The 26,146-nt window shown below is 42.9% G+C and overlaps 1 protein-coding gene across 2 annotated transcripts in view; it reads right to left on the bottom strand.

The window, feature by feature from the left end:
• Positions 1 to 17,819, bottom strand: part of gramd4a (GRAM domain containing 4a) — a 212,909-nt gene extending 195,090 nt beyond the window's left edge. For both annotated transcript variants that reach the window (XM_068059128.1, XM_068059127.1), the window contains exon 1: positions 17,587 to 17,819. Coding sequence is in view for 1 of the 2 variants with exons in the window: in XM_068059127.1 (XP_067915228.1) it covers positions 17,587 to 17,621 (35 nt within the window). In the remaining variant the exon portion in view is untranslated. The remainder of the gene's footprint in view (positions 1 to 17,586) is intronic.
• Positions 17,820 to 26,146: the final 8,327 nt, after the last annotated feature.

Genomic DNA, 26,146 nt, shown 5'->3' with positions numbered 1-26,146 from the left:
TCTATTCAACCACCTCTCAGAATGAAAATGTGCAGCGATGTCTTCCACTGTTCAACTCTGTAGTCTGTTTTAAACAAGTTCCATGCAATGTCCAGTAAAATGTTCAAGTAGTGTTTCCATATGACAAAATATGTTTCCAGTTGGCAGGTGTGGTTTCCGTCACACCTCCCTCCACCTCTCGCTGAATGAAATGTGACATTAGGGGCGCATTTCATTCTAAATTAGAAGGAAGAGACAATACAGGAAAGCACACATGCATTTCTCTCATCCATTCTTATTCATTCTGAAATCTTAAAATTGTTTTAGCCTGACTTTCCTTTGTAGCAGTGCTGCTTTAAACTGCCCCTTTTCCCTTGAGGTGGGTCTGAGATAGTTACATGCTGCCCAAGGGATTTAAGGTTTTTTCACTATCAGCCTGCAATAAATTGGGATTAGGTGTCCCAATAAACATGCGATTTTGAGAGGTTTGAAGTTTGCACATTTCCATGATAGTTTAGGGTGCCTTCATTTCTGTTTGGGTCTGCAGAAGATGGTTAAATTTAATTAGCCCTGGTTTGGAGCTCTGATCATGGGAGGAAGCAGTGGGAGGATCCACTGACTGCACTTTCAGTGATCTGGTGAGTCATGCAAGTGCTGTTCACTTCAGGGTAATGTTGGTTCCCTGTTCTCCTGACTGTGGGGGACGATTCTTTGCCGATCTTCCCTTTGTCCTCTGGGACATTCCTAATTGCAGGCATTTGTCCAGATTCTACTGCACTCCCTTGCGGCACTTCAACTAGGGGAGGCATCACCCTCACGGTTTCTCTGCCCTCGAGGAATTTCTTTATCCCTGCAAGTTTCTGCAAATGCTGTTAGCAAACCTGGTGGGCTGCTTCGGATGTCTGTATTTACATAGGAGGATGTGGGGGCTAATTTTTCAAACATTTTGGGGTTGCCTGACCGGACAGCAGGGGTTTTCTTTTGGGAATCCTCCCAGACCTCCTTTAACCTGTCCTCTTTGTCCCCCTCCTCTCTCTCTGCCAGACCTATGCCTGTCTGTCCCCTTTTGTTCTCGACAGGGGTCCCTTATAATTCACCAGCCCTCTGCTGGAGGGTTTCCCAAAAGCCGACACAGGAATTTCACTACAGGTTGGGGTTTCCCCTCGACCTGGCACATGTGGCAACTCCTGTAGTACTCCGCCACATCTTTGTGGAGTTTTGGCCAGTCAAACTGCTGTCTTATGCGGGCTTTGGTCTTTTATATACCGGCATGTACAGCCACTGTAGTCTCGTGGGCCTTTCTTAATATTTCTCTCCGGTACCTCTGCAACACCACTAACTGTTGAACTACTGCCCACTCCCCACAGACCTGAGAGGAAGGAGAACTCCATTTCCTCATCAATACCTCATTCTTTAAATAGTAGCAATTAGGGACTCCCTCTGCTTCACTTTCAGACTGGGCAGCCTGTGCTAACTCTTGCAATACTGGGTTGACTCGCTGAGCCTCAGCTGGGGAAAATCCATTTAATTCATTCCCTGGGTCTCCTAACTTTCCAAAGAAATTCTCGGACAGGCAGACCTCATGGTCATCTGGCTGCAAAGCCAATGCAGTCTCCTCTGGGGGAGCTAGTTTGGCCATGGCCGAAGTCACTACACATTCAGGGGAACTGCAGGGGACCATCGCCTGCCACTGCCCTGTCTCGCTGACCTCCTTCGGTCTGTCTTCCACTACTGGGGAAGCTAACACCCTCACCCCCACCAGATCATTACCTAGGAGCAGGTCAACTCCGTCCACAGGCAAACTAGGGACAATCCCTACAGTCACCGGTTCCAAAACTAGGTTGCACTCCAAGTGCACCTGGTGTAAAGGTACGGGCGTGCACTGCCCTCCCACATGATTCACCACCATTCTGGTCTTTACTGCACTCCCTGGGGGAAAGGTCATGCCTTTTCCCCGCAAAAGGGATCTGGTGACCCCTGTAACCCTGAGTATTACTATGGGCTTGCTTGGCCCACTCGAGGGGTATGGGGTTACTTTCCCTTCAGGGACAAAATCCCAATAACCTTCAGGAATCCTATTAAATTTTCCTGCACCACTTTCTGGGTCTTACTGCTGCTGCAGTCAAAGCCACAACCTGTTCTGCTGTGCTTTCCATCAGGGTCCCTTCTGCAGCATTAAGCGGGTGTGCCCAGATTAATCCTACAGGCTTTCCCTGTAGTTTCCAGCAGTCAGCTCTTAGAACTCTCCGGGTCTCACTAAAATAAAAGCAAAATACTGCAGATGCTGGAAATCTGAAATAAAAACGAGAAATGCTGGAAATACTTTACAGGTCTCCACAGATGCTGCCAGACCTGAGTATTTCCAGTATTTCTTGTTTTCACTCCGGGTCTCACTCCTACTTTCAGCACTGTCTCTTTTGGTTTGAGGAGGGTCCCGTGTGTCCTACTTTTCTTTCTCTCCCAGGACTGCTTGAGCTCCCATCACTTTCCCACCCTTTGCCCTTTTCGGATTTGTGGGGGTGACGAGGAAAGGTTTACCCCTGGGGAACCAACTTGTATATTAGAGCAAACCCATCAGACAGAACTGCGGCTTGCCTCACTCTATGTACTTTTTGTTCCTCCACATGGGTCTTTATCGAGAGGGGGAAAGAGAGTTTTTAAATTCTTCGAGGAGAATTACCTCACTGAGGTTTCCATAAGTGGGCTGCATTTTAAAAGCCCTCAACCACTGGTCAAAAGCCAGCTGCTTACTCTTCTCAAGACTCCAAGTAAGTTTGATCAGCTTGTTTCTGGAGGGTTCGGAACTTCTGGGAGTGGGGACTAAGAGCTCATATGCCCCAAGGATAGCATTTATGGTCAGTTCATAATTTGATGAACACTCATCTGGCAACAGGGAATAAACCTCATGGGTTTTTCCTGTTAGCTTGCTTTGTAGCAGTAGTGTCCAACTCTTGGCAAGTGTGGTTTCCGTCACAATTATGTTTTGCAATGAAGTATACTAACCAAATTAGACCAAGAGGAGTATGCTTAGAGCATAGTGAAAGTGGTTGTACACATGCATAGGTGAAGTACCATCACAGCGAATCTTGTCATTTCTAATTTTACAGGCCCACATGTAACCACTGTGACGCCTTCAGTTACAAGGATAGATTGGCAAAGCTGGGGCTGATCTCCCGAGAACAGAAGATTGAGAGGAGACAAGATTGAGGTGTTCAGAATCATGAGGGGTCTGGACAGAGTAGATAAAGAAACTGTTCACAATGGCAGAAGGGTCGAAAACCAGAAGAGACCAATTTAAAGTGACTGGCAAAAGAACCAAAGGTGACATAGGAAAAAAACTTTTTTTATTCAAGAGGTTAAGATCCGAATACGCTGCCTGTGTGCGTGGTGAAGGCAGATTCAATCATGATTTTCAAAAGGGAATTGGATAATTATCTGAAGAGAAAAAAATTGCAGAGCTATGGGGAACAGATAAGGGAGCAGGCCTAGCTGAGTAGCTCTTCCAGAGAGCCAGCATGGACATGACAGGCCTAATGGCCTCCTTCTGTGCTGTTATCATGCTATGATTCGTTCGAAAGAAAACTATGAATACATTTACCCATCAGAACTTCAAAAACAGAAAGAACAGAATTTTCCCAGGCTGGTGGAGATGGGATTCAGTACACACTGGATGTAGGGCGGAAAGGCCCCAGAAACTGACGTTGGGCCAGGCTCCCAACAAGATCCCGCCCTCTTGCAGCTTTCCCCAGAGCAGGATTCAAGGTGAGTGGGGAACTCCCCTTGATCTGGTGGGTAAATAATTACAAGCGATGAGATAGTTAAGGCGGCAATTCAGGCCTTTTTTAACTCTGAATCCTGGATTCCCAGCCAGGGGACCTATTTCCCGACCTGTCAGCAATTCGCCAGGGTCACCGAAGCAAGTGCACAGCTGGAACAGCTTCTTCAGTGTAACTGACAAGTGGGGAAGGCTTTTATCAGTTACACTGAAGAGCTCCAGCCATGGCCATTCAGACACTGCTGTCCAAAACACTTCTTCTTGGATTACTTTCAGTGCTTGACAAGTGACTGCCAACTTCCTGGAATGCACTTCACCTGCAGCTTGCATTCAACATGGCATGGAAGCAGCTGCAGCTTCAACCTCTGCTGAGGATCAAGAGCAGAGATCACACCACTCCAGCTGCTCCAGCAGCAACAGGAGCAGCACTTGCTGCCTTTTCCTCTGCCAAATGCCCCTCCAAAGGGCAGATGGGATGGACAAAAAGATCGAGCTGGAAGGAGGAGAGACCCCCAACCCAGCATCTGGAGGCAGAGGAATAGATCTCTCAGCGTCTGAGCACCTGTGTCCCAGGAAACTCAGGCTCTCACAGCAGGTAGCTGCTGACATCTGCAGCCTCCTGGAAGAAAATTTTTGGCCTCCCAGGGAATCAAGGAATATGGGGAGCAGGCAGGAAACTGGAATTGAGACCAAGGATCAGCCATAAGCCTATTGAATGGCGGAGCAGGCTCGAGAAACCACAAAGTCTACTCCTGCTCCCATTTCTTATGTCATGACCTCCTTCACAGTGCAGCAAGTGGAGGCATGCACTGCCAGTGGCCGAGAATGTGCCTGCCACTGGAGGCCAACTCCAGGGTGCCTGCCAATTAATTTCAGTGCTCTGTTCTGCAAGGAGAGAAAGCAGATAGGTGTGAGTGTTCATGATGGCTTGTGTGGAAAGGAAGGAAGGACGCCATTTGTGGATGGTGACTGTGAGGCATGGGTACAAGAGGGCAATAGGATGAGGGCAAGTGTCAGTATTGACAATATGTCCAGGTGGGAATGCACGTGGAGAGGAACGAGTGGAATGGCAAGGTGCATTGACCTGAGGCATGCTGTGCAAGTCACAGTGTCGGGTTTTGCACATGAAAGGGTTATGCCACTCACCAGTCATGTTCTCCTGAGGTCCCAGATCCTCTTGCTACACTGACTCCAGGTTGGAGATTGCACACTCCTGCTGCTGACTTTCTCGGCCACTTCCAGCCACGCCTGTTTGTTTAGAGAAGTCGTCCTCTTGCTGCCATCCTTGGCAGAGCTCATGTCACTGCAGCCCTCAGATCCTGCAGCAGGACCTCCAGGTTAAAAGAGACATACCCGGTTGGTTGGGGCGGGGAGGGGGCGGGCTGGTGCAGCCTTCCCAGGTCTCCTTTCCATTCCTGTAGTTGCGGCAGCCTCAAAAATGCAAATTCTGGTGAGCCATCATAACCCATGCTATGGTCCCACCATTCCAGCAGGAACTAAGGTGAGAAGACTGATTTCTGTCAACCCATTGAACGAAAGACATAATGTAGAGGCTTTCCAGATAATAGGTCAGATGTTAAGTGACATCTCATTCCTTATCCCTCTTTCATAAAAATCTGCCCTGAATTGCAAAGTAATTTACAAATTAAAGCGTCAAACGCTCCTGTTCCCTTAAAAAGTAAACACAACGATGTAATACATGTGATGTGGCAGCAACATACAAGCCAAGATGATCTCCCTCCTTCAGTTAGGTGAGGTAAACTCAATAAGAGTACAAGCCCAGCAATGGCCTCCAGCTTGCAACAGGAATAAAATCAATTAGCTATGGCCCAGCTCTTGATACCATCTGGTGATCCCTTTTTGAAAATTCTTCTGTACGCACTTCAGTGAGGTTAAGTATGGCCTCGCCTATGATATCTCCCATCAGCAAACAACCCACTAAGTTGACCTCATACATAAATAAAAGGATGATATTGGAGAACCATGTGCACCCAGTAAATTGTAGTCAACCATGAAGCAAATTGAGTACAGGATGAGAAACGGACAAACAAAAGACAAATATATGACTGCAGTGAACCACTTCACAACCAAATTAAAATTATTACACTGTTACGACCAAGGTGCGAGCAACGCACTGTCAATTCAGTCCCATCACTCCACAGGTTGCAGCATATTAAAGTTTTCCCACCCAACCGGAAAATAGCCAAATTAAACCCTCTGGTAACCCCCAGAATAAAACAGACCAAACCAGGTATCTTTGGACAACAAATGAACTATTAAACATTAAATCTTAAACACTATTAAGATAAACCTATGTCTAAAAGCCTTGTAACTTATTTTAACTCAACTCCCCATTCTCATACATACACTCAAAAATCACAGTTAACTGGTTTCTTTTTTAAAAATGTTTTAAAAATTAGCTGTTTAACAATAAATAAATAACTGGCATATACGGCTTTGTGGGTTACGTTCCTGATGGCTGAGGTATTCTAATGTGAAAATAATAAAATGCCACTCGAAGTCGCCACGCGGCTTTGATGAAATAGTCTCTTAATAGATAGGCAAACACTTGGGCTGCAGCAGGCACCAAACAGTTTTTTCATTGATGAGCACAGCAATAGGTCAACTTGAATTTTAAAACAGACAGCCTCTCAGTCAAAACTTTACTCCAGCAATACAAACGGTTTCTTCCAAGGGATTTTTTTCTCCTTAGGCAATTAACTCAGCCTGTATCTCCTTGTAGAACTTTTGCTGAGAGACTAGACAGCTCTTTTCTTCAGCAGCATGCTTTGCTGGAGAGTCTCTCAAACTGGTTTCAGCCAGTTTTTACACAGTTAAATTGTTACCTTGCACTCCTGCTATGGCCAAGGTAACAAGTGCAGCTGGCACACAGTGCCTCAGAAATCCAAAAGCTTCTCTCTCTGTCTTAAAAGTACATTGTTTTTAAGAGTCTTAAAGGTACACTGTTTTAATCCGGGAAGAAGATAAATATGGTTCCATGAAAACTGTTACAAAATTACAATAGAATATTCATATCAAAACTATTGGAATAAATCTAAGAAAAAGTTTTCCAGAATTAAAAGAAAATTCTGAATTACATATGGCTTTTTTCCTCAAATTAAATTTTTTTAAATTTTAACTTTAAAATTTATATGTTTATAAAGCCACTTTTCATGCAATATTTAAACTTATTTTCGATTTGAAAACATACACTGTGAAGTGCTGCCCAGTTTTATTACACAGTACTTAAAGGAGAATACAATTACCACAATGATGATGTTGGTACAGTAAAGCACACATTGGAAATCACACGGTTTGGGTATTAGCATCCTTTGCTTCAGTCTCAAGTTCAGCTGAGTCAGAAAGACTTGAAGTGCAATGCCTGCATACAGCCTCATATGATTAGGTCATTGACCTCTCTAGGGTTTTAGTAGCTAACTGCTATTTTAAACGAAATGATACATATGCATATTTAGAAGAAATTAAATTATTCAGTCCTTTAGAGGATTTAATGGAAGAGCTAGAAACGTGACTTGTTCAGAGCGAGGGGGGGAGGGGAAACAGATATTTTCACTTATCAGCTACACTCAGGAATTCCAATCAGTTACAGGCCAACTGCAGACTCTCCAGAGCACAAGACCAAAGAACAGTTGCGCTGACACACTTAAGAAGTTGTTTCAAGTGTACACTGATGCAAAATTAGCAACTTGTCTCGTTCTGATCAGACTCTGAAACAAACCCCATCAGGGTAAAACCCTCATGGTGCTTTACTTGACAGCTACGAAGTATAACTCCAGCAATGAAATCAACCCAGAATTAAAAAGTACTCTGGTGGTTCATTAGATCTCATGGGCACTTTAAGATTGCTGTCCACCCTATTAAATGTCAGAAGAAAGCAGACACTCCCGGACATGTCCTTTAAACATTAAAAAAAATTACTGGCAAGAGCTACAAGCTTTCACACACACATAATCATGCATGTATGGAACTCTCTCCTGACAGGCAGGGTAGAATTTGAAGATCACAACAGAGTAGAGGCATTACCAGCTACACTTCACACTAATGGGCCATTATAACTGCAGGATGATCCAGAGACATCAATATTAATTTATAACATTGAAAACCAACCAAATATGTTGTTGGCCTGTAACTGATGATTGGAATTCCTGAATGTAGCTGATTCACAAGCGAAATGATCTAAACATTCCTCTTTACTCCCATCTCCTTCCCCTTATCCTCAACAAGCCATATGTCCAACGCTTCTTCCATTCAATCCTCAAAAAGTAAAGTTTAATTCCTTCTAAATATGCATGTGCATATATTTTCATTTAAATACTGCAATCAACTACTAAAAACCTATAAAAATCAATGGCCTAGTCATGAGATTCCTGTACATAGGCACAGCACTTGAAAATCAATGCCCCATCTTTCTTTTTTTAAATTAGGTTGAAATTTGGTTGCACGGGTGATTTGCAGCAAAGAATGGAATAATAATAATACACTGTGATGCAGGATTGCTGTTAGCATTGTAGCAAAATGACAGACTGCTCTGTGGGATGGAGGTGTTCATGGTAAAGGCCTGCTTGGGTCTGCAAAAAGAAAAAAAAACAACCTGAGCCAGACAGAACCACATCCGACCCGAGCCCAACCATTTTTTCCCACGTCCAACGTGACCATCAGTTAACTTACCTTCCGTTTTTCACTTTGTTGCTCATCTGCACAAGCTTAAAATAACGGTAACAAAACCAACTTTCTCGTCCAAAAATTAACATTGGAACCTCTTACCTGTGATAAAGCATGTCTTAACCAGCCCAAACCGCGTCAGAATGCCGGACCCAGAAGTGCAACCCGACCCAACACCGACACGTCGTCGGGTCCCGTCTGGTTCGGATCAGGTAGCCGACCTTTAGTTCATGGAACCTCCAGTTAGTTATTTAATTGTCCATCACCATTCATGACTGGATGTAGCAGGACTGCAGAGCTTTGTTCTGATCCGTAGATTGTGGGATCACTTAGCTCTGTATAAGCATGCTACTTATACTGTTTAGCATGTATGTCATCCTATGTTGTAGCCTCACCAGATTGGCTTGCTCTCCTGCATTCCTCATTGAACGAGGGCTGGTCCCTTGCTTGATGGTAGCAGCAGAGTGAGGGATATGCTGGGCCATTAAGTTACTGATTGTGATGCAATACTTTCTGCTCCTGCTAATGGCCCAAAACATTCAGAAGCCAGTTTTGAGCCACTAGTTCTGTTCTGAATCTAACCCATTTAGCACAGTGGTAGTGGCACACAACATAATTGAGGGTGCCCTCAGTGTGAGGACGAGACTTCAGCTCCCGAAAGACTGTATGGCGGTCACTCCTACCAATACAATTATGCTCAAATGCATCTGCGAAAGGTATATTGGTGTGGACAAGGTCACGTAAAGAAAGAAAGTACTTGCATTTGTATTGTATTTTTCATGACCTCAGGTTGTCCCAAAATAAGTACTTTTCAAATGTAGTCCCTTTCAGAGAATGTAGGGTAGTGTAGCAGCCGATATGTACACAGCAAGGTCCCATAAAGAGTAACATAGATTACCAAAATAGGTCAGATTCAAAGCTGTTACTGGCCCCAATGAGACTTTTCTGGTCCAATCCCCGTTAGAGTTTAGCTATTTTAACAAGTGACTCAAAAAGTAAAATTTTTTGCAATTTAAACAATTAATTAAAATATGACAAAAAAACCCTTGTCGGTTTGCATCTCAATATAAACAAGATTCCTTGACATCTCAACTATTGGACATGCTTCTAGTATGCTAACCAGATCATAGAACAGAGTAATTGATACCATGACTTCTGATAATTCAATAATTTAACAGATTATTCAGAAGTTACAAATTAGTACTGCTGTACTAAAAAAGCATGAGTACATTAGTGTAAAAGCAAAATACTGCGGATGCTGGAAATCTGAAACAAAAACAAGAAATGCTGGATTCACTCAGCAGGTCTGGCAGCATCTGTGGAAAGAGAAGCAGAGTTAACGTTTCGGGTCAGTGAAGGGTCACTGACCCGAAATGTTAACTCTGCTTCTCTTTCCACAGATGCTGCCAGACCTGCTGAGTGAATCCAGCATTTCTTGTTTTTGTTTGAGTACATTAGAGCATTGTTTACTACAGTTAAGATCAGAAATAGATCTGACCACTTCGAGGATACCCAAGTATGTTCGAAGATTCTTTATATTATTACTACCCAAAGCCAAACACAAAACTGTAACCATAAGTAGATACAATAAAGAATGATCAATATGACACAATGGATTATCTATCAAATGGAGGCAAAAGGTGAAGGCACCAATGCAACAACATAAGTAGCAAATGCAGATATGGAAAATATATGTATTCAAGGAAAAGGGAAACCTGACTAGTGACAGTGAATATATGTGGAGGAGCAATGGGAATACAATAAATACATCTCTTATAATGTGCTGACCAAATAACCTAGGAGTAATGAAGACCGATACCCAAATCAAATTGGAGTTTGCAATGTTTAATATTCCAAATGGACACTCCATTCAGTGAATCTGATATCCATTTGGAATAGTAATATTGCAGAATCACTTGCAATACCAGCTGCAGATCTTGAAGTAGTAGAAGCCTCCGCATTTGTATAGCCAGACAATTCCTATTGCAAGCTAATTCACCTTAAAACAACTGAACATGAACAGTGACATCACAAGCAGCAACAATGTTCCAAGACCATTACTTTCCCCACTATGTGTGAAGTCCCATATTGAGTAGGTATGGCAAAAATTGCTTTGTTGGCCTGTTCATAGTATGCATCAGGATTTCGGTTAGGCTGTGTCCCAGAAATACTGTTGCTTCCGAGAGCAATCCACTTTGGATTAACCATTTATTATTCATGTGTGAAGTGTCAGCTTGGCTCAGCAGTGGCACTCATTCCCCTAAATCAAGAAGTTGTAAGCTCAAGCCCACCACAGACTTGAGTATAAAGGAGAGGCCAACACTTCACTAAAGTACCAAGGGAGTAATGAATTATCAGGGGTGCCATCTTTCAGCCAAAATGCTAAACTTGCCATTGCAGGTAGATACAAAGGATCCCATAGTGCATGCTGCTCTTTTGAAGAGACACATTTAGTGCCCTGATCAAGATTCCTCCTTTATCCAACTCGACCAAAACAAATGAAGCGGTCGCTCACCTCAATGTGGGACATTGCTGTGTTCGCCTACAAAATAGGGACTACACTTCAAAATGGCAGCAGTGGAATTCAAATTCAATTAATAAATAAAAATCTGGAACTGAAAGCTAGTCTCAGTAACAGTGCCATGAAACTATTGTTACAACCAGGTGAGAAAGGTGTCTAGGGGTCCCTCTCAGCCTTCACCTGGTCTTACTGTAACAGGGTTTAATTTTAACCAAATCGTGTTTTTAGCTCCCCCTTGGTGAATCTTTGTCCACTGCTTTCCAATTATAAAGGCAAACAAACCAGCACAAACAGGCTTTCTTAGGTTTAAAGAATATACACGATGCGCCTATGCTAACATGCATACGCGATACATACATGCAAATAGAGACAGAAAAGAGAAGCAAAAATAAAATGGTAAAGTCTGAGGCAATCTCTGAGGAGGGATTTTGTTACGGATCTTCGAGCTCACTGCAGAGTCCTTGATTGTAGCTAGATCTTGCTTTTCATTGGGGCCCAGTATTCTTCTTAAACATTGTCCGCTGTAGGAGACTTTTCACTCATTGGGTTCATGTGTCTTTAGTGAATTTGGAGACTTATGAGAAAGAGATGGGAGCACACAGAAGAGATCTTCTCAGTCCAGGAGCAAACAGTCTTTCCGAGTTCAAACTCGGTCAAAAACCCTGGAACAGCCAGTTAGTTATGTCACCAGCTGGTCTAACCAATCCTGGCCCTTGTGGGTTGTATCCTCCTCAGCAGGCCCTGGAATGAGCTTCCTCACCCTCGATGTCTGTAAGCATGTTAAAGTTTTTTCCAGCCACGGCTGATCTGTTTAACAAGTCATTTTCTCGCTCCAACAACAGTTAAAAATCAATGTTCATGACAAAATTGATGTGCCTCATTCTTGGCAGGTGGGGCCAAGCATGACACCATCATCGACGGTCATAAAAACCCATCTGGTTCACTGATGCCCTTTAGGGAAGAAAATCTGCGGTCCTTATCTGGTCGAGCTTACACGCGACACCAGACACACAGCAATGTGGTTAACTGCCCTCCGAAACGGCCGAGCAAGCCTATCAGTCGTCAAGGCTAATTAGGGATGGGCAACAAATGCTGGCCTTGCCAGTGACGCCCACATCCCATGAAAGAACAAAAAAAAATTAATTAGCTGTGATGCACTTTGCAATGTCCTGAGGACATGAAAGTCACTAAATAAATGCAAGTTTCTCCATATACCAACACTAACTGTATTGTCAAATTAAGACCACCCAAGTGGCATGCACCACCGAATTTATACCACCATTTCTCCCCAGCAACAATTTGATCGTGCAATGCACAGCAAATTAGGTGCAAGATAAAATAAAAATAAATGATGCATAGACAGAGAGTTGGCTTCTGTGTACACAATAAAACAAATGCCTCAACCCTTAATTTTTTGAAAAAGATTTACTGTAGATTTATGAACAAAAATGTAATCTTTCCCTTGCAGTATGCTCTAAAAGGCTGAAGCAGATAGCATTGGTGCACACTTGAGGCAGAAAGAAATAGAGGATACAGTGCAGGGTGGGAAGAGGCTCGTATAGTATGAGCACTGACATGGACCAGTTGGGCCAAGTGACCCGTTTCTGTGTAGAGGTTTTATAGCCGCAATTGAGTAAAATATAGTTATGTATTACCACAAAATGGGGAGGAGAAAAGGTAATCTACTGACAGGAATTCATTCATGTTGCGTGAGGGCTAAGGAAAATATACTAATTAAAGAACAGTATGCTGTAATTCATTCGTAAGTCATTTATAGTTTTTACAATGAATTCTTTGTTCAGCAACTTGTATAAAGATACAGCTTGAATGCCATCAAGAAATGTCCTTTTGTCTCTTTCCTCACGAAAAAGCAAAAGGATAATTAAGGAACTGGAGTTCAAAATGTTGGACTGGGAAAAAAAGTTATATTTTCTTTTAATTTATTTTTAAATGATTACACCAGTTTATTTTCTCATTTCACTTTCTTTAAGTCCCTTGCATGATGTTTACTCAGTGTACTTCTTTCATGAAAAAAAGCTATTTTCCAAGCCAACAATTTTCATTCACCTCCTTGTCCTTATAGACTCTTCGCTACCTCAACCCACAAGCATGGCAGCTGCCAATCTTGCGAACTTCCTGGGAGATTTTGTGCTGAAAGCAATCTCATTTTCACTGAAGAAGATTGAAGAAATGATTGGAAGTACATTTTCCTGCTCACTGGGACATGGGACAAACACCAAAATTACTTGATTCTTGGAGAAAAAGGGGTGATACACTACAATGGAAGCAGTGTAAAAATCCATATTATAAGAATTTTTCTATTTGTTAAATTCAAGTTAGCATCACAATTATAAGAAATTGGTGTTACAGGTACTCTTACATTTTAAGAGCTATCCAACTCCATTCATTTGGAGCCCTGCCAGTAAATTAATTGACAGCAAGAGGTAATGCAATGTGACCATTGTGAAAGTACGCTACTCTCAAGAGAAGAGCTAGACAACTACCTAAACTGTGCAAAACATTTTCATCACCCTCCTTTCGTACATAGTGAAAAACCCACATTATCTCTTCCTGTTTACAGATATGCAAATGCAGCTGCCCAAAAACAGAGCGACAAGAGAGAGAAATTGTTTATGATGGCCAAAAGCCAAACATAATGCAGTACCACACACCATTAATTTACTTAACTAATCTGTGAATTTTCAATATAACATTTAGGGTTGAAATATTCTAAATCTGCTGGGGCAACAATAATGAAAAGCAAAATAATTTTATTGCTGTACATCAGTAAATGTCCATTTGTATCATAGTCATACATTGTACAGACACTAAGAGAGAGTACAGTACCAAGCACCAGTACCAATTGTAAAAGCTTATAAGTTGAGAAACATATGTACAAGGACGGCACAGTGGTTAGCACCGCAGCCTCTCAGCTCCAGCGACCCAGGTTCGGTTCTGGGCCCTGCCTGTGCGGAATTTGCAAGTTCTCCCTGTGACCGCGTGGGTTTCCGCCGGGTGCTTTGGTTTCCTCCCACAGCCATAGACTTGCAGGTTGATAGGTAAATTGGCCATTGTAAATTGCCCCTAGTGTAGGGAGGAGAATTGAGGGAAGTTGAGGATGTGGTAGGAAATATGGGATTAATGTAGGATTAGTATAAATGGGTGGCTGACGGTCAGCACAGCCTTGGTGGGCTGAAGGGCCTGTTTCAGTGCTGTACTTCTTTATGACTAAGGATCAACAGGTATGACACAGATCCATCAATATGGCACCCTAACTGATGTTTTTCTCCACAGTACATTATAGGTTGACATTTCTGTGCTGCACTGTAGAGGGGTCATCTTTCGGAGGAGACATTAAAACTGAGGCCATGTCTGTAGTCTCTAGACAACAATGATAAGTTAAATGTGCTTTGTAAATTCAAGTTAATAAAACATCCCCAGATGCTTCACAAGAGCATTATAAAACAAAATTTGACACCATGCCATAAAGAAATATTGCAGATGACCAAAAGCTTGCTTAAAGAGGTAGATTTTAAGGAGCATCTTAAAAGGAGGAAAGAGAGGTAGAGAGATTTAGGGAGGGAATTCCAGAGATTAAAGCCTTGGCAGCTGAAAGCATAGCCACCAATGGTGGAACAATCAAAACAGCAAATCAGAATTAGAGGAGTGCAGATTTCTTGGAAGGTTGTGAGGCTGAAGGAGATTAGAGATAGAGAGGGATGAGGCCATGGAGGGATTTGAAAACAAGGATGAGAATTTTAAACAAAAACAAGAAATGCTGGAATCACTCAGCAGGTCTGGCAGCATCTGTGGAAAGAGAAGCAGAGTTAACGTTTCGGGTCAGTGACCCTTCTTCGGAACTTCGGAGAATTTTAAAATTGAGGCATTGTTTAATGAGGTGTCAATGTCAGTCAATGAACACAAGGATGATGGGTGAACAGGATCTGGTGTGTGTTAGGACACGGGCAGTGGAGTTTTAGATAACCAGTTTACTGGGGGAAGAACATGGGAGGCCAGTCAGGAGTCAAGTCTAGAGATAGCAAAGGCAGAGGTTGCAGTGGCAGATAGGCTGAGGCAGGTACAGTGACAGGTGATTTTACAAAGGTGAAAATAGGTGGTTTTACTGATGGTGCAGATGTGGTTGGAAGCTGATCTTGGGGTCAAATGCAACACCAATGTTGCAAACAGTCCGGTTCATCTCAGACTGTTGCCAGGGAGAGGGACGGAGCTGACGGCTAGCGAGCGGAGTTTGGAGCACGGACAGGAGATAATGGCATCGGTCTTCCCAAGATTTAGTTGGAGGAAATTTCTGTTCATCCAGGACTGGATGTTAGACAAGCTTAGAGGAAAGGGGTCAATAGAGATGCTGGTAAAAGATCCCACAACATTATTCGAAAGAAAAGCATGGGAGTTCTCCCAGTATCCTGGTCAACAATTATCCTTCAACCAACATCACTGCATCAGATCATCTGGTCATTTCTTTAATTGCTGATTGAGGAACTGTTGCATTACAACAGTAACCATACTTCAAAAGCACTTTAGGACGTCTTGATGTTGCGAAAGGCACTATATAAAAGCAATTTTTTTTTTTTTACAAATTTGGTTAAACAGTTCACATAAGTTGTTGAAATTTTTAAATCCCATTCTCAACTATATAGCAGTATTACCACAACAGTATCACTCTACAGAAATGATAATTCCCACAACAATGTTGAAAGGTTACATCAGGTTAACAGAGTGAAGGATACATAACTTCACAGCATTGCAGAAGTAAGCAAATTATGGAGATGCCTTTTTGCACAAATGTCACGTTGTTTCCCCCCACCCGCCGGCCACCATAAAACTCTCAGGCTATTTCAACAGCACCTTCCAAACCCACAACTTCTAGTACCTAGGAGCATAAGTGCAGCAGGCCCAAGGGAACACCGCCACCTGCAAATTCCCCTCAACTCCCACACTATCCTGACTTACAAATATATTGCTATTCCTTCACTGTCACTGGAACAAAATCCTGAAACTCCCTCTGTAAAAGCACTGTGGGTGTACCTGCACTACATGAAATGCAGCTGTTCAAGAAGGCGGCTCACCACCACCTTAAGGGCAATTAGGGATCGATAGTAAATGCTGACCTTGCCAGCGCCAGTGACACCCACATACCACGAACAAATAAGAAAAAAAGGTAATTGCACTGTTGTTGGAGCACCAATCAGGAGAATTACTGATCAAGTTGATAAACCATAAAACAGAAAAAATTTAAAAAGCTTATTTTTCTGTATTCATAAATCTATGTGAATAAATTCAACTCAGAGTAACTGATTACTGAAATGGTTAGTCAGTAATTAGAAACAAGGGCTACTCAGGATTATAGAAATTGCAGCACAGAAGGCCATTCACTCTCCTGACCCATGAACTGGAGCTGTCTACTTGATTCTCATTTCCCTGCTCTTGCCCTATATCATTTTATGGCCTTCCATTCAAAATATATTTCCAATTATGTTTCTATGCTCTGCCTCAACAGCCACTTGTGGCAATACTCCAATAGGCCTTGGCATGAAAAAATATCTTGCTTCCATATCCTCCTTCCAGTAACAATCTTCAGGCTGTCTCCAGATTACTGATTTGCTAACCAGTGAAAACAATCATCGCTAGTTATCCTCTCAAGCTTTCACTAATTTTGAAAACCTCTAATGGATTCTCTCCCCTGTAAAGTTCCTCTGTTCATGCAATGTGAAAAAACACCAATATTTCAAATCTCTTTTCATAGCCATGGCCTCTCATTCTTGATGTTCTAATAAATCTTCACTGTACCCATTCCCTGGTTCTGCCTGTGTATAATGGCCTGTTGAGAACTATACCATGTCACAAATGTAGCCTAATCTTTTGTACCAATTCATAATAGCTGCCTTGTTTTGGATTACCTTTTAGCTTTAAATGTTGTTGCTTTAATCACAGCAACTAAAACTGGAGGCACAGATTTCACTGCGAAAAACAGTTGAGTTTTTTTGTCATTTAATCCATACGAAGAACACTGACAATTAATTCAATCCCACAAATTGCCAACAATTATATTGCATCCTTTATTCAAATGAAAATTATTCCAGACTTGCATTTCAAAGGAGTGTTACAGAAATATTTCTCCAACCGTTTGCATCAAATCAGAGGGAGATGAGAGGATGAGGGACCAGACTAATCCCCGGCGCAGTAACAGCAGCTTTCTGTTGTCAAGGGGGCCGCATTGGGCCTTGTGCACAAGGCCGGACACAGCAAGGGATCTCTCTCACTCACTCACACAGCCCAAGCAAGGTTTGCATTAATTTTAGTAAGTAAAAGCTAAAGGCGGTCTCCCCCGTGAGACTGCCAGGGAGAGCACCCGGAACAAAGCCTGTACCTTGACTAACATCCAGCTCAGGCCCGAGCCCGAGGATGGAGTAGGGAAGCGGAGCTGGCAGCCGGAGCCTGGGGCTGGCACGGGGCATCCCCGGTCCTCTCTTACTCAAGCGCCAGGAACCAGAAAGTGTGAGAAAGACCCGATCCGACCGGCGGCAGGAAATGTAAATCCCCCCCGCTCCCTTTCCCTCTCACCACACCTCGCAATAAAATAATGGACAAAAAAAAAACTGACACTCACCCGGCTCTAACACGTAAATCACAGCTAACTTTCATGAACACCTGCCCAGCGCCAGCCCGACCCTGCCGCCGCTTCAGCTAATAAATGACATGAAATATCGAAGCTTCCTCCTGTTCGCCGCTCTGCCCAACACCAGCTCCGAGCGCGTGTTTATTCACAATCATAAACAGCCGGAGCACTCCAGGTAAACGGCAGCGCCACCGGCCGCCTGCCAAAAACAAAACCCGGAGCTGGAGTCTCAACCAGAACCGGAGCCTCCCACCCGGATTCCCGATCTCTCTCCCTCCTGCCCCGCCCCGCCCCGTTCCGAAACTGCAAACTCCGCCAATCCGGGTTTTCTGACTCGCACCCTCTTACTGGATGAACGCACCTCGCAACCTCCCAGACGTACATTTCTTTTTTAGCAACCGGCCAAGATTGAATGATGGGGGTGACTGGAGTTTTACTTTTTCTTTGAAAATGTGGAAGTTGGGAGCAGCAAAGCTGATGGAGGTGATAGGCTGCAAAGCTCTACAAGATTAGCTGAAGGAGGATTTTAGCATATTTGGCAATTGGGCAGCCGGTGGCAGATGCAATTCAATGTTAGATGGGTGCAAAGTCCAATGAAAAGAAAATAATGTATGTGGAAAATGAATGAGATGTGGCGGCCCTGAGTAACAATAAATGAAAGATATTGCAACAATGCAATAAATGTGTTGAGTGAGTAAAGCAAAGTATCCATCAGTGAGGTAACCCTACCATATTATAAATCATTGGGGAAACCACACTTGTAATATTGTGAACAGTTCTGGGTGCCAGAGTACAAAAGTATATTGCAGCCATTGAAAAGATACAAAAGAGAGCAATCAGAATGATTGAGGGGATGGTGGGATTGAATCATGAGCAGTTATGTAAATTGGACATGTTCTCTTTAGAATTCAAAAGGAACTGAATAATATAGACCATGACACACTATTTAATAAACACAAAGTGCAATAAATACTCAGCAGCCTCTGTGGAGAGAGAAAAACAGTAATTTTTTGGGTCAATCAGATTCGGTGAAAGGGCATCAACCTAAAATTTTAACTCTGTTTCTTTCTGCACAATATGCTGCCTAACCTGCTGAGTATTTCCAGCATTTTCTGTTTTTATTTCAAATTTCCAGTATCCACGGTATTTTGCTTTTGTACAAGCTATTTCATCTCACCCAGAACCAGAAGCTTGCACTGGAAGGGTGGTAAATTTAAAACTAATATCAGAAAACAATATTTCAGTGAAAAAGCAGTCAATCTATGGAACAGACTCCCAAGGGAGATGATGGAAGTGGTTCCAGACAGGAAAAATTCCCTGCTACTGTGTATATTACAATGGAACCAATTCAAGTGCATTTAAGAACTACAATGGCAGTAATTGCAAACCATCATAAGTTTATAAAGACAGATTTCATCTAATGAATTTATTTGAAATATTTGAGGCAATAACATATTTGTTAGATGGTTATATTAACATATAGCGTTATTTATTTTGACTTTCAGAAAGCATTTCAATAGGGGTCTCAAAAAAAACTTCTAGCTGAAATTAAAGCTCTGAGGTTAAAGACAGCAGTAGTAAATTATAGCATAGTCAAACTTCATAGCATCTTACAGCACTGACGGAGTCCATTCAGCTGCCATGCCTCTCCCAGCCCTTTGAAAGAACTAGCCAATTAGATCAACTCCCTTCTCTTTGTCCATAGTGATACAAATTTTCTCCCCTTGAACTTTGGGCTCCTCCTACTCCAGGACCATTAAACCATCAGTATCCCAATCAATTTTACCCTTGAAAGATTAGAAGATCAAAACTCTTCACCACCCACCACCATGGCCCACTCACTCCATTCACCCCTTCTATTTTTGGATTCTACACATGTGGATCTTTGAGTTAAGTTGGCGTCATACTGGTCCTAGATGGGATGGGCAGTCATCAGTTAGGGAGCTGAAATCCTGGCCGACCAAAGCCAGATAGACCTTAGTCCCATTCTGAAAATCTGACATAGAAATAAAGCCCTGGCACTTTGATTCTTTTTATACTCACACGACTAAGCTCACTTGCCCTCAATTAAAAACTCAACATTAATCTTTGAAACAGTTTGCAAGATTGGCAGAAAAAAAGTCAAGATTCATGAGAAGCAACGAGGTTCAAAATATTGGCGCAATATTTAATGATTGTTTTTAAATGAAGAATAAAAGCACAAATCCAATTTCCTGCCAGACTTCAATAGCAACTTGCATTTACAAAGAACATTTAATGTAATAAAATCTCCAAAGGTGCTTCACAGGACCATTATAAAACAGAATTTGACACCAAGCCATATAAGGCAATATTAGGGCAAATCACCGCAAGCTTGGTCAAAGAGGTAGGTTTTAAGGAGTGTCGTAAACGAGGAAAGAGAGGTAGAGAGGTGGAAAGCTTTAGGGAGGGAATTCCAGAGCTTAGGAACCAGGCAGCTTACGGCATGGCCACCAATGGTGGAGCAATTAAAATTGAGGATGCTCAAGAGGCCAGAATTGGAGGGACACAGATATCTCAGAGGGTTATGAGGTTAGAGGGGATTACAGAGATAGGGAGGGGTGAGGCCATGGAGGGATTTGAAAACAAGGATCAGAAAAGTCACTGACCTGAAGCGTTAACTCTGCTGCTCTCTCCACAGATGCTGCCAGACCTGCTGAGTATTTCCAGCATTTCTTGTTTTTATGTCAGAATTTTAAAATTGAAGTGTTGCTTAATCCCTGGGCATTGTAGGTCAATGAGCACAGGAGTGATGGGTGAACTGGATTTCATGCAAATTAGGACATGGGCAACAGAATTTTGGATGACCTCAAGTTTATGGAGGGAAGAACGTGGGAGGCCGACCAGAGATGTGCTGCATTGGTCAAGTCTAGAGGTATCAAAAGTATTGATGAGGGTTTCAGCAGCAGATGAGCTGAGGCAGAGGTGTTGAGGAAGTAAGATTAGGTGGGGAAAGGAGGAGAGAGGTGGAGAGCAATACAACAAAATAATCAGTGATGGCCTTATCTGTGATTGATACAATGGGAGTGGAAAAGCCACATGAGATGGCAAGATCAAGGGGGTAGCCGTGAATATGGACTGGGGAGTTTAGATGAAAGGAGAGATTAAGGAAGGATAGGAGGACAATGAACTCAGAAGAAAGAGAGAATGATGAAGTGAGATGGAGGTTGAAATCACCAAGGATGAGAAGTCACTGGGTTGTTACTATCATCTTATTCATGATTTCCCCAAAAAGTAAAAATGACCTCTAAATTGTAGTGTTGCTTAACTTTTTGGGTAGCTGTAAGAATTTCAGAAGTTTGGACACCAGCCCAGATTTTAAAGTTCAAAGATTTCTCCCTGAGTGTTTACAGAGACAGAGTTAGAGAGGTGAGAGCCATTCAACAGCAGGTGGCTTTGTTTAGTTGGAGGTTGTAGCCAGTAGGCCTGGAAGAGATTGCTCTGTCATTGTTAGTGATATCAATTATTCATGTAGATATCAGAAATCAAAGAGATGTCTGGAGTTGGAGGTAATTGGTTTAAATTGCTATCTGGGACTTCCAATGTGTAGAATGTTGTGATGGAGATAGATGATGCAGGAGGTGCTTTTGGTCAGGATTTTTTTAATCGCTTTGCTGGCTGACACAGTCAGTCAGTTAACTTTTGGAAAATGGTTGACTTTGAAAACAGCTGGGCTCAGGAGCAAATAGGCCATCAAATCAGGAACCAGGAGTGTTTCTGTTTTGAGTGAAGTCCATACTCAAGTTCGGAAGTCCAGTTTTGGGAGGTTGCAAGTTCTCCCTGTGTCTGCATGGGTTTCCTCCGGGTGCTCCAGTTTCCTCCCACAGCCAAAAGACTTGCAGGTTGATAGGTAAATTGGCCATTATAAATTGCCCTTAGTATAGGTAGGTGGTAGGGGAATATAGGGACAGGTGAGGATGTGGTAGGAATATGGGATTAGTGTAGGATTAGTATAAATGGGTGGTTAATGGTCGGCACAGACTCGGTGGGCTGAAGGGCCTGTTTCAGTGCTGTATCTCTAAATCTAAATCAAATCAAAAGAACTGGAGGTTTTGCCTAGCCGGATGCCAGAGGGAGAATCCCCAGGAAATCTCATATCTCGGAAGTCAGTTGAGAAATTAAGGAAGAGTGAAGTGAATTCCTAAGAGTTGTGATACACTTTTGATTGGTCCCAGGAGAAGTAAACCAAACCGTCAAGATCCTGTAACGCATAGGAGAACTCTTGGGATGAAAGTAACCGTCAAACAGGAGTGTTCTTTTGAGATTTAGAGTTTAAAGTATATGTCTTCATGTTCTCTTAAGATTTTAAGTTGAAGGGATAAGTATTTCCAAATTGTAGTGTTTTTAATAGTGTTTTGCTTTGTTTTAAATCTTGTACAGTAAAGTTTTTTTGTTTAAAATGTGAAATCTTATGGCGTAATTCTTTCAGTAATAACTGAGAATTCGACTTTCTCTTTTAGAAGTTAATGGCCCCTAACGGGATCCTAACAGTGTACAGAGGCTGAGGGAGGAAAGTAGTGAAGATATCTCAGTAGGAACTTGGTGTGGTATTTATGATCATGCGAATTAGGGGCAGAAGTAGGCCATTCGGCCCCTTTAGCCTACTCCGCTATTCAATAAGATCATGACTGATCTGTTTGTATCTCGAATTCCACACTCCCATCTACCCCCGATAACCTTTGATTCCCTTGCCTAACAAGGATCTATCTGCCTCCACCTTAAAAGATTCAATGGCCCCGCCTCCTCCACCTCCTGAGGCAGAGAGTTCCAAAGTTGCACAACACTGAGAGAAAAAAATTCTCCTCATCTCCATCCTAAAAGGGTGACCCCTAATGTTAAAACAGTGCCCCCTCGTTCTGGACTCACCCACAAGAGGAAACATCCTTTCCACATCCACCTAATCAAGACCGTTCAGGATCTTATATACTTCAATCGAGTATCCCCTCTTCTAAACTCCATTGAAAATAAGCCCAGTCCTTCCAACCTTTTCTCATAAGACAACCCGATCATTCCAGGTATCAATCTAGTAAACCTCCTCTGAACCACCTCCAATGCATTTACATCCTTCCTCAAATAAGGAGACCAAAACTGCACACAGTATTCGAGATGTTGTTTCACCAATGCCCTGTATAACTGAAGCATAACGTCCTTACTTTTACTTTCTCGTAATAAAGGATAGCATTCCATTAACCTTCTTTATTACTTGCTGTACCTGCAATCTAACTTTTTGTGACTCATGCACAATCCTAGATCCTTCTGCACCTCGGAATTCTGCAGTCGTTCTCCATTTAAGTCATACTCTGCTTTTTTTATTCTTCCTGCCAAAGTGAACAACTTCACATTTTCCCACATTATACTCCATCTGCCAGATGTTTGCCCATTCACTCAAACAATCTATATCGGTCTGCAACCTCCTTATGTCCTCTTCAGAACATACTTTCCTACCTATCTTTGTGTCATCTACAAATTTAGCTATCATGCCATCGCTCTCCTCATCTAAGTCATTGATATCAATTGCAAAAAGTTGAGGCCCCAGCACAGACCCCTGTGGGACTCCACTCGTCAGATCCTGCCAATCAGAAAAGGACCCATTTATACATACTCTCTGTTTTCTGCCAGCCAGCCAATCTTCTATCCATGTTAATATGTTACCCCTACACCATGAGCTCCTACTTTGCGCAATAACCTTTTGTGTGGCACCTTGTCAAATGCCTTCTGGAAATCCAAGTACAGTACCTCAATGGGCTCCCCTTCATCCACAGTGCATGTTACTCCTTCAAAGAACTCCAATAAATTGGTTAAATGTGATTTCCCTTTCACAAAACCATGCTGACTATTCCCGATTACCTTGGGTTTTTCTAAGTGCCCAGCTATATCTTCCTTAATGATCAATTCTAATACCTTCTCCACAACAGACATCAAGCCAACTGGGCTATAGTTACCTGTTTTCTGCCTCCCCTATTCTGGAATAGAGGGGTTATGTTTGCTCCTTTCCAGTCAGATGGAACCTTTCCAGAATCTAGTGAATTTTGAAAATTTAACACCAATGCATCTACTATCTCATTAGCCACCTCTTTTCAGACCCTAGGATGAAGCCCATCAGGACCCAGGGACTTGTCAGCCCACAGCTCCATCAGTTTGCTCAGCACCCCATCCTTGGTGATTGTAATTTCACCAAGTTCCTCTCTTCCTTCCACCTCCTGATTTACAGCTATTACTGGAATGTTTTTTTGTATCCTCTACAGTGAAGACAGAAGCAAAATATTTGTTCATTTTATCCACCATTTCATTATTATCTACTAGTAACTCCCCATTCTCACTCTCTAGAGGACCAAGTCACTTTACTTACTCTTTTGCTTTTTACCTACCTGTAGAAACTCTTGCTATGTTTTTACATTTCTAGCTAGCTTCCTCTCATACTCTAATTTCTTTCTCCCGATTAACCTTTTAGTCATTCTCTGCGGTTCTTTATATTATGTTCAATCATCTGACCTGCCATTCATCTTTATGCAATTATATGATTTTTCCTTAAGTTTGGTGCTTTCCTTAACTTCTTTAGTTAACCACGGATGGTGGGTCCTCCCTTAGAATTTTTCTTTATAGTAGCAATTTACTTATCCTGAGTATTCTGAAATATCCCCTTAAATATCTGCCACTGCTTCTTTATTGATCTATCTCCTATCCAAGTAATGCAGTTCACTTCAGCTAGCTTAGCTTTCATGCCCATATAGTTGCCCTTATTTAAGTTTAAATTATTTGTGTAAGCGGTAAAGAACAATGATTCTAAACAAGAGATGAGAGGGGTGGAACAAGGTGAGATGCTTCAAGGAGGAGGAAGTCCAAGATGTGTATGGGGACAGACCAAGATATGATTTGGTGATAAGCCACACTGTCACCATGACAGTCTGGGCTCGGAAAATAGTGAAAGGTATAGCCAGCGGGAAGACTTCATTTATGGGTAAGGTGTCATCACCCTTCAGCCGAATTTCCATAAAAACCGTGATTTTGATGCAATCATCCACAATAAACTTGTGGATGGCAAGGGCCTTGTTCACGAGTGAACAGAATTCTGAACAGAGATGCAGAGAGGGGTGGTGAAAGCTGATCCACTGGCAGATTCCACAGGGCCAGTACTGGGTGGGTTGAATTTGACAGGAAGGAGATTTACCAGATTAGCCCCCAGTGAGCATACTGGGTGAGCAGGGCAGTGAGAGAGTAGGATGGGGCAGTTGGAGTTGGTACTCTTAAGGAGGCGGCAACGAGTGCCTCAATGGGCCCTCCAGAGGATGCCAAGAAAGGCACAAAGGGAACAAAGAACAGGACAGCACAGGAACAGGACATTCGGCCCACCAAGCCTGCGCCGATCTTGATGCCTGCCTGAACTAAAACCTTCTGCACTTCCGGGGTCCGTATCCCTCTATTCCCATCCTATTCATGTATTTGTCAAGATGACTCTTAAACGTCATTATCGTACCTGCTTCCACCACCTCCCCCGGCAGCAAGTTCCAGGCACTCACCGCCCTCTGTGTAAAGAACTTGCCTCGCACATCCCCTCTAAACTTTGCCCTTCTCACCTTAAACCTATGTCCCCTAGTAACTGACTCTTCCACCCTGGGAAAAAGCTTCTGACTATCCACTCTGTCCATGCCACTCATAACTTTGTAAACCTCTATCATGTTGCCCCTCCACCTCCGTCGTTCCAGTGAAAACAATCCGAGTTTATCCAACCTCTCCTCATAGCTAATGCCCTCCAGACCAGGCAACATCCTGGTAAACCTCTTCTGTACCCTCTCCAAAGCCTCCACGTCCTTCTGGTAGTGTGGCGACCAGAATTGCACGCAATATTCTAAGTGTGGCCTGACTAAAATTCTGTACAGCTGCAGCATGACTTGCCAATTTTTATACTCTATGCCCCGACCAATGAAGGCAAGCATGCCGTATGCCTTCTTGGTTACCTTATCCACCTGCGTTGCCACTTTCAGTGACCTGTGGACCTGTACGCCCAGATCTCTCTGCCTGTCAATACTGCTAAGGGTTCTGCCATTTACTGTATACTTCCCGCCTGCATTAGATCTTCCAAAATGCATTACCTCACATTTGTCCGGATTAAACTCCATCTGCCATTTCTCCGCCCAAGTCTCCAACCAATCTATATCCTGCTGTATCCTCTGACAATCCTCATCACTATCCGCAACTCCACCAACCTTTGTGTCGTCCGCAAACTTACTAATCAGACCAGCTACATTTTCGTCCAAATCATTTATATATACTACAAACAGCAAAGGTCCCAGCACTGATCCCTGCGGAACACCACTAGTCACATCCCTCCATTCAGAAAAGCACCCTTCCACTGCTACCCTCTGTCTTCTATGACTGAGCCAGTTCTGTATCCATCTTGCCAGCTCACCTCTGATCCCATGTGACTTCACCTTTTGTACCAGTCTGCCATGAGGGACCTTGTCAAAGGCTTTACTGAAGTCCATATAGATAACATCCACTGCCCTTCCTTCATCAATCAAGTCCATGAACTTTC

This window comes from Heterodontus francisci, chromosome 27 (assembly GCF_036365525.1).
Source record: "Heterodontus francisci isolate sHetFra1 chromosome 27, sHetFra1.hap1, whole genome shotgun sequence".
NCBI lineage: Eukaryota > Metazoa > Chordata > Chondrichthyes > Heterodontiformes > Heterodontidae > Heterodontus > Heterodontus francisci.
This window is presented reverse-complemented; position numbering and strand designations above follow the sequence as displayed.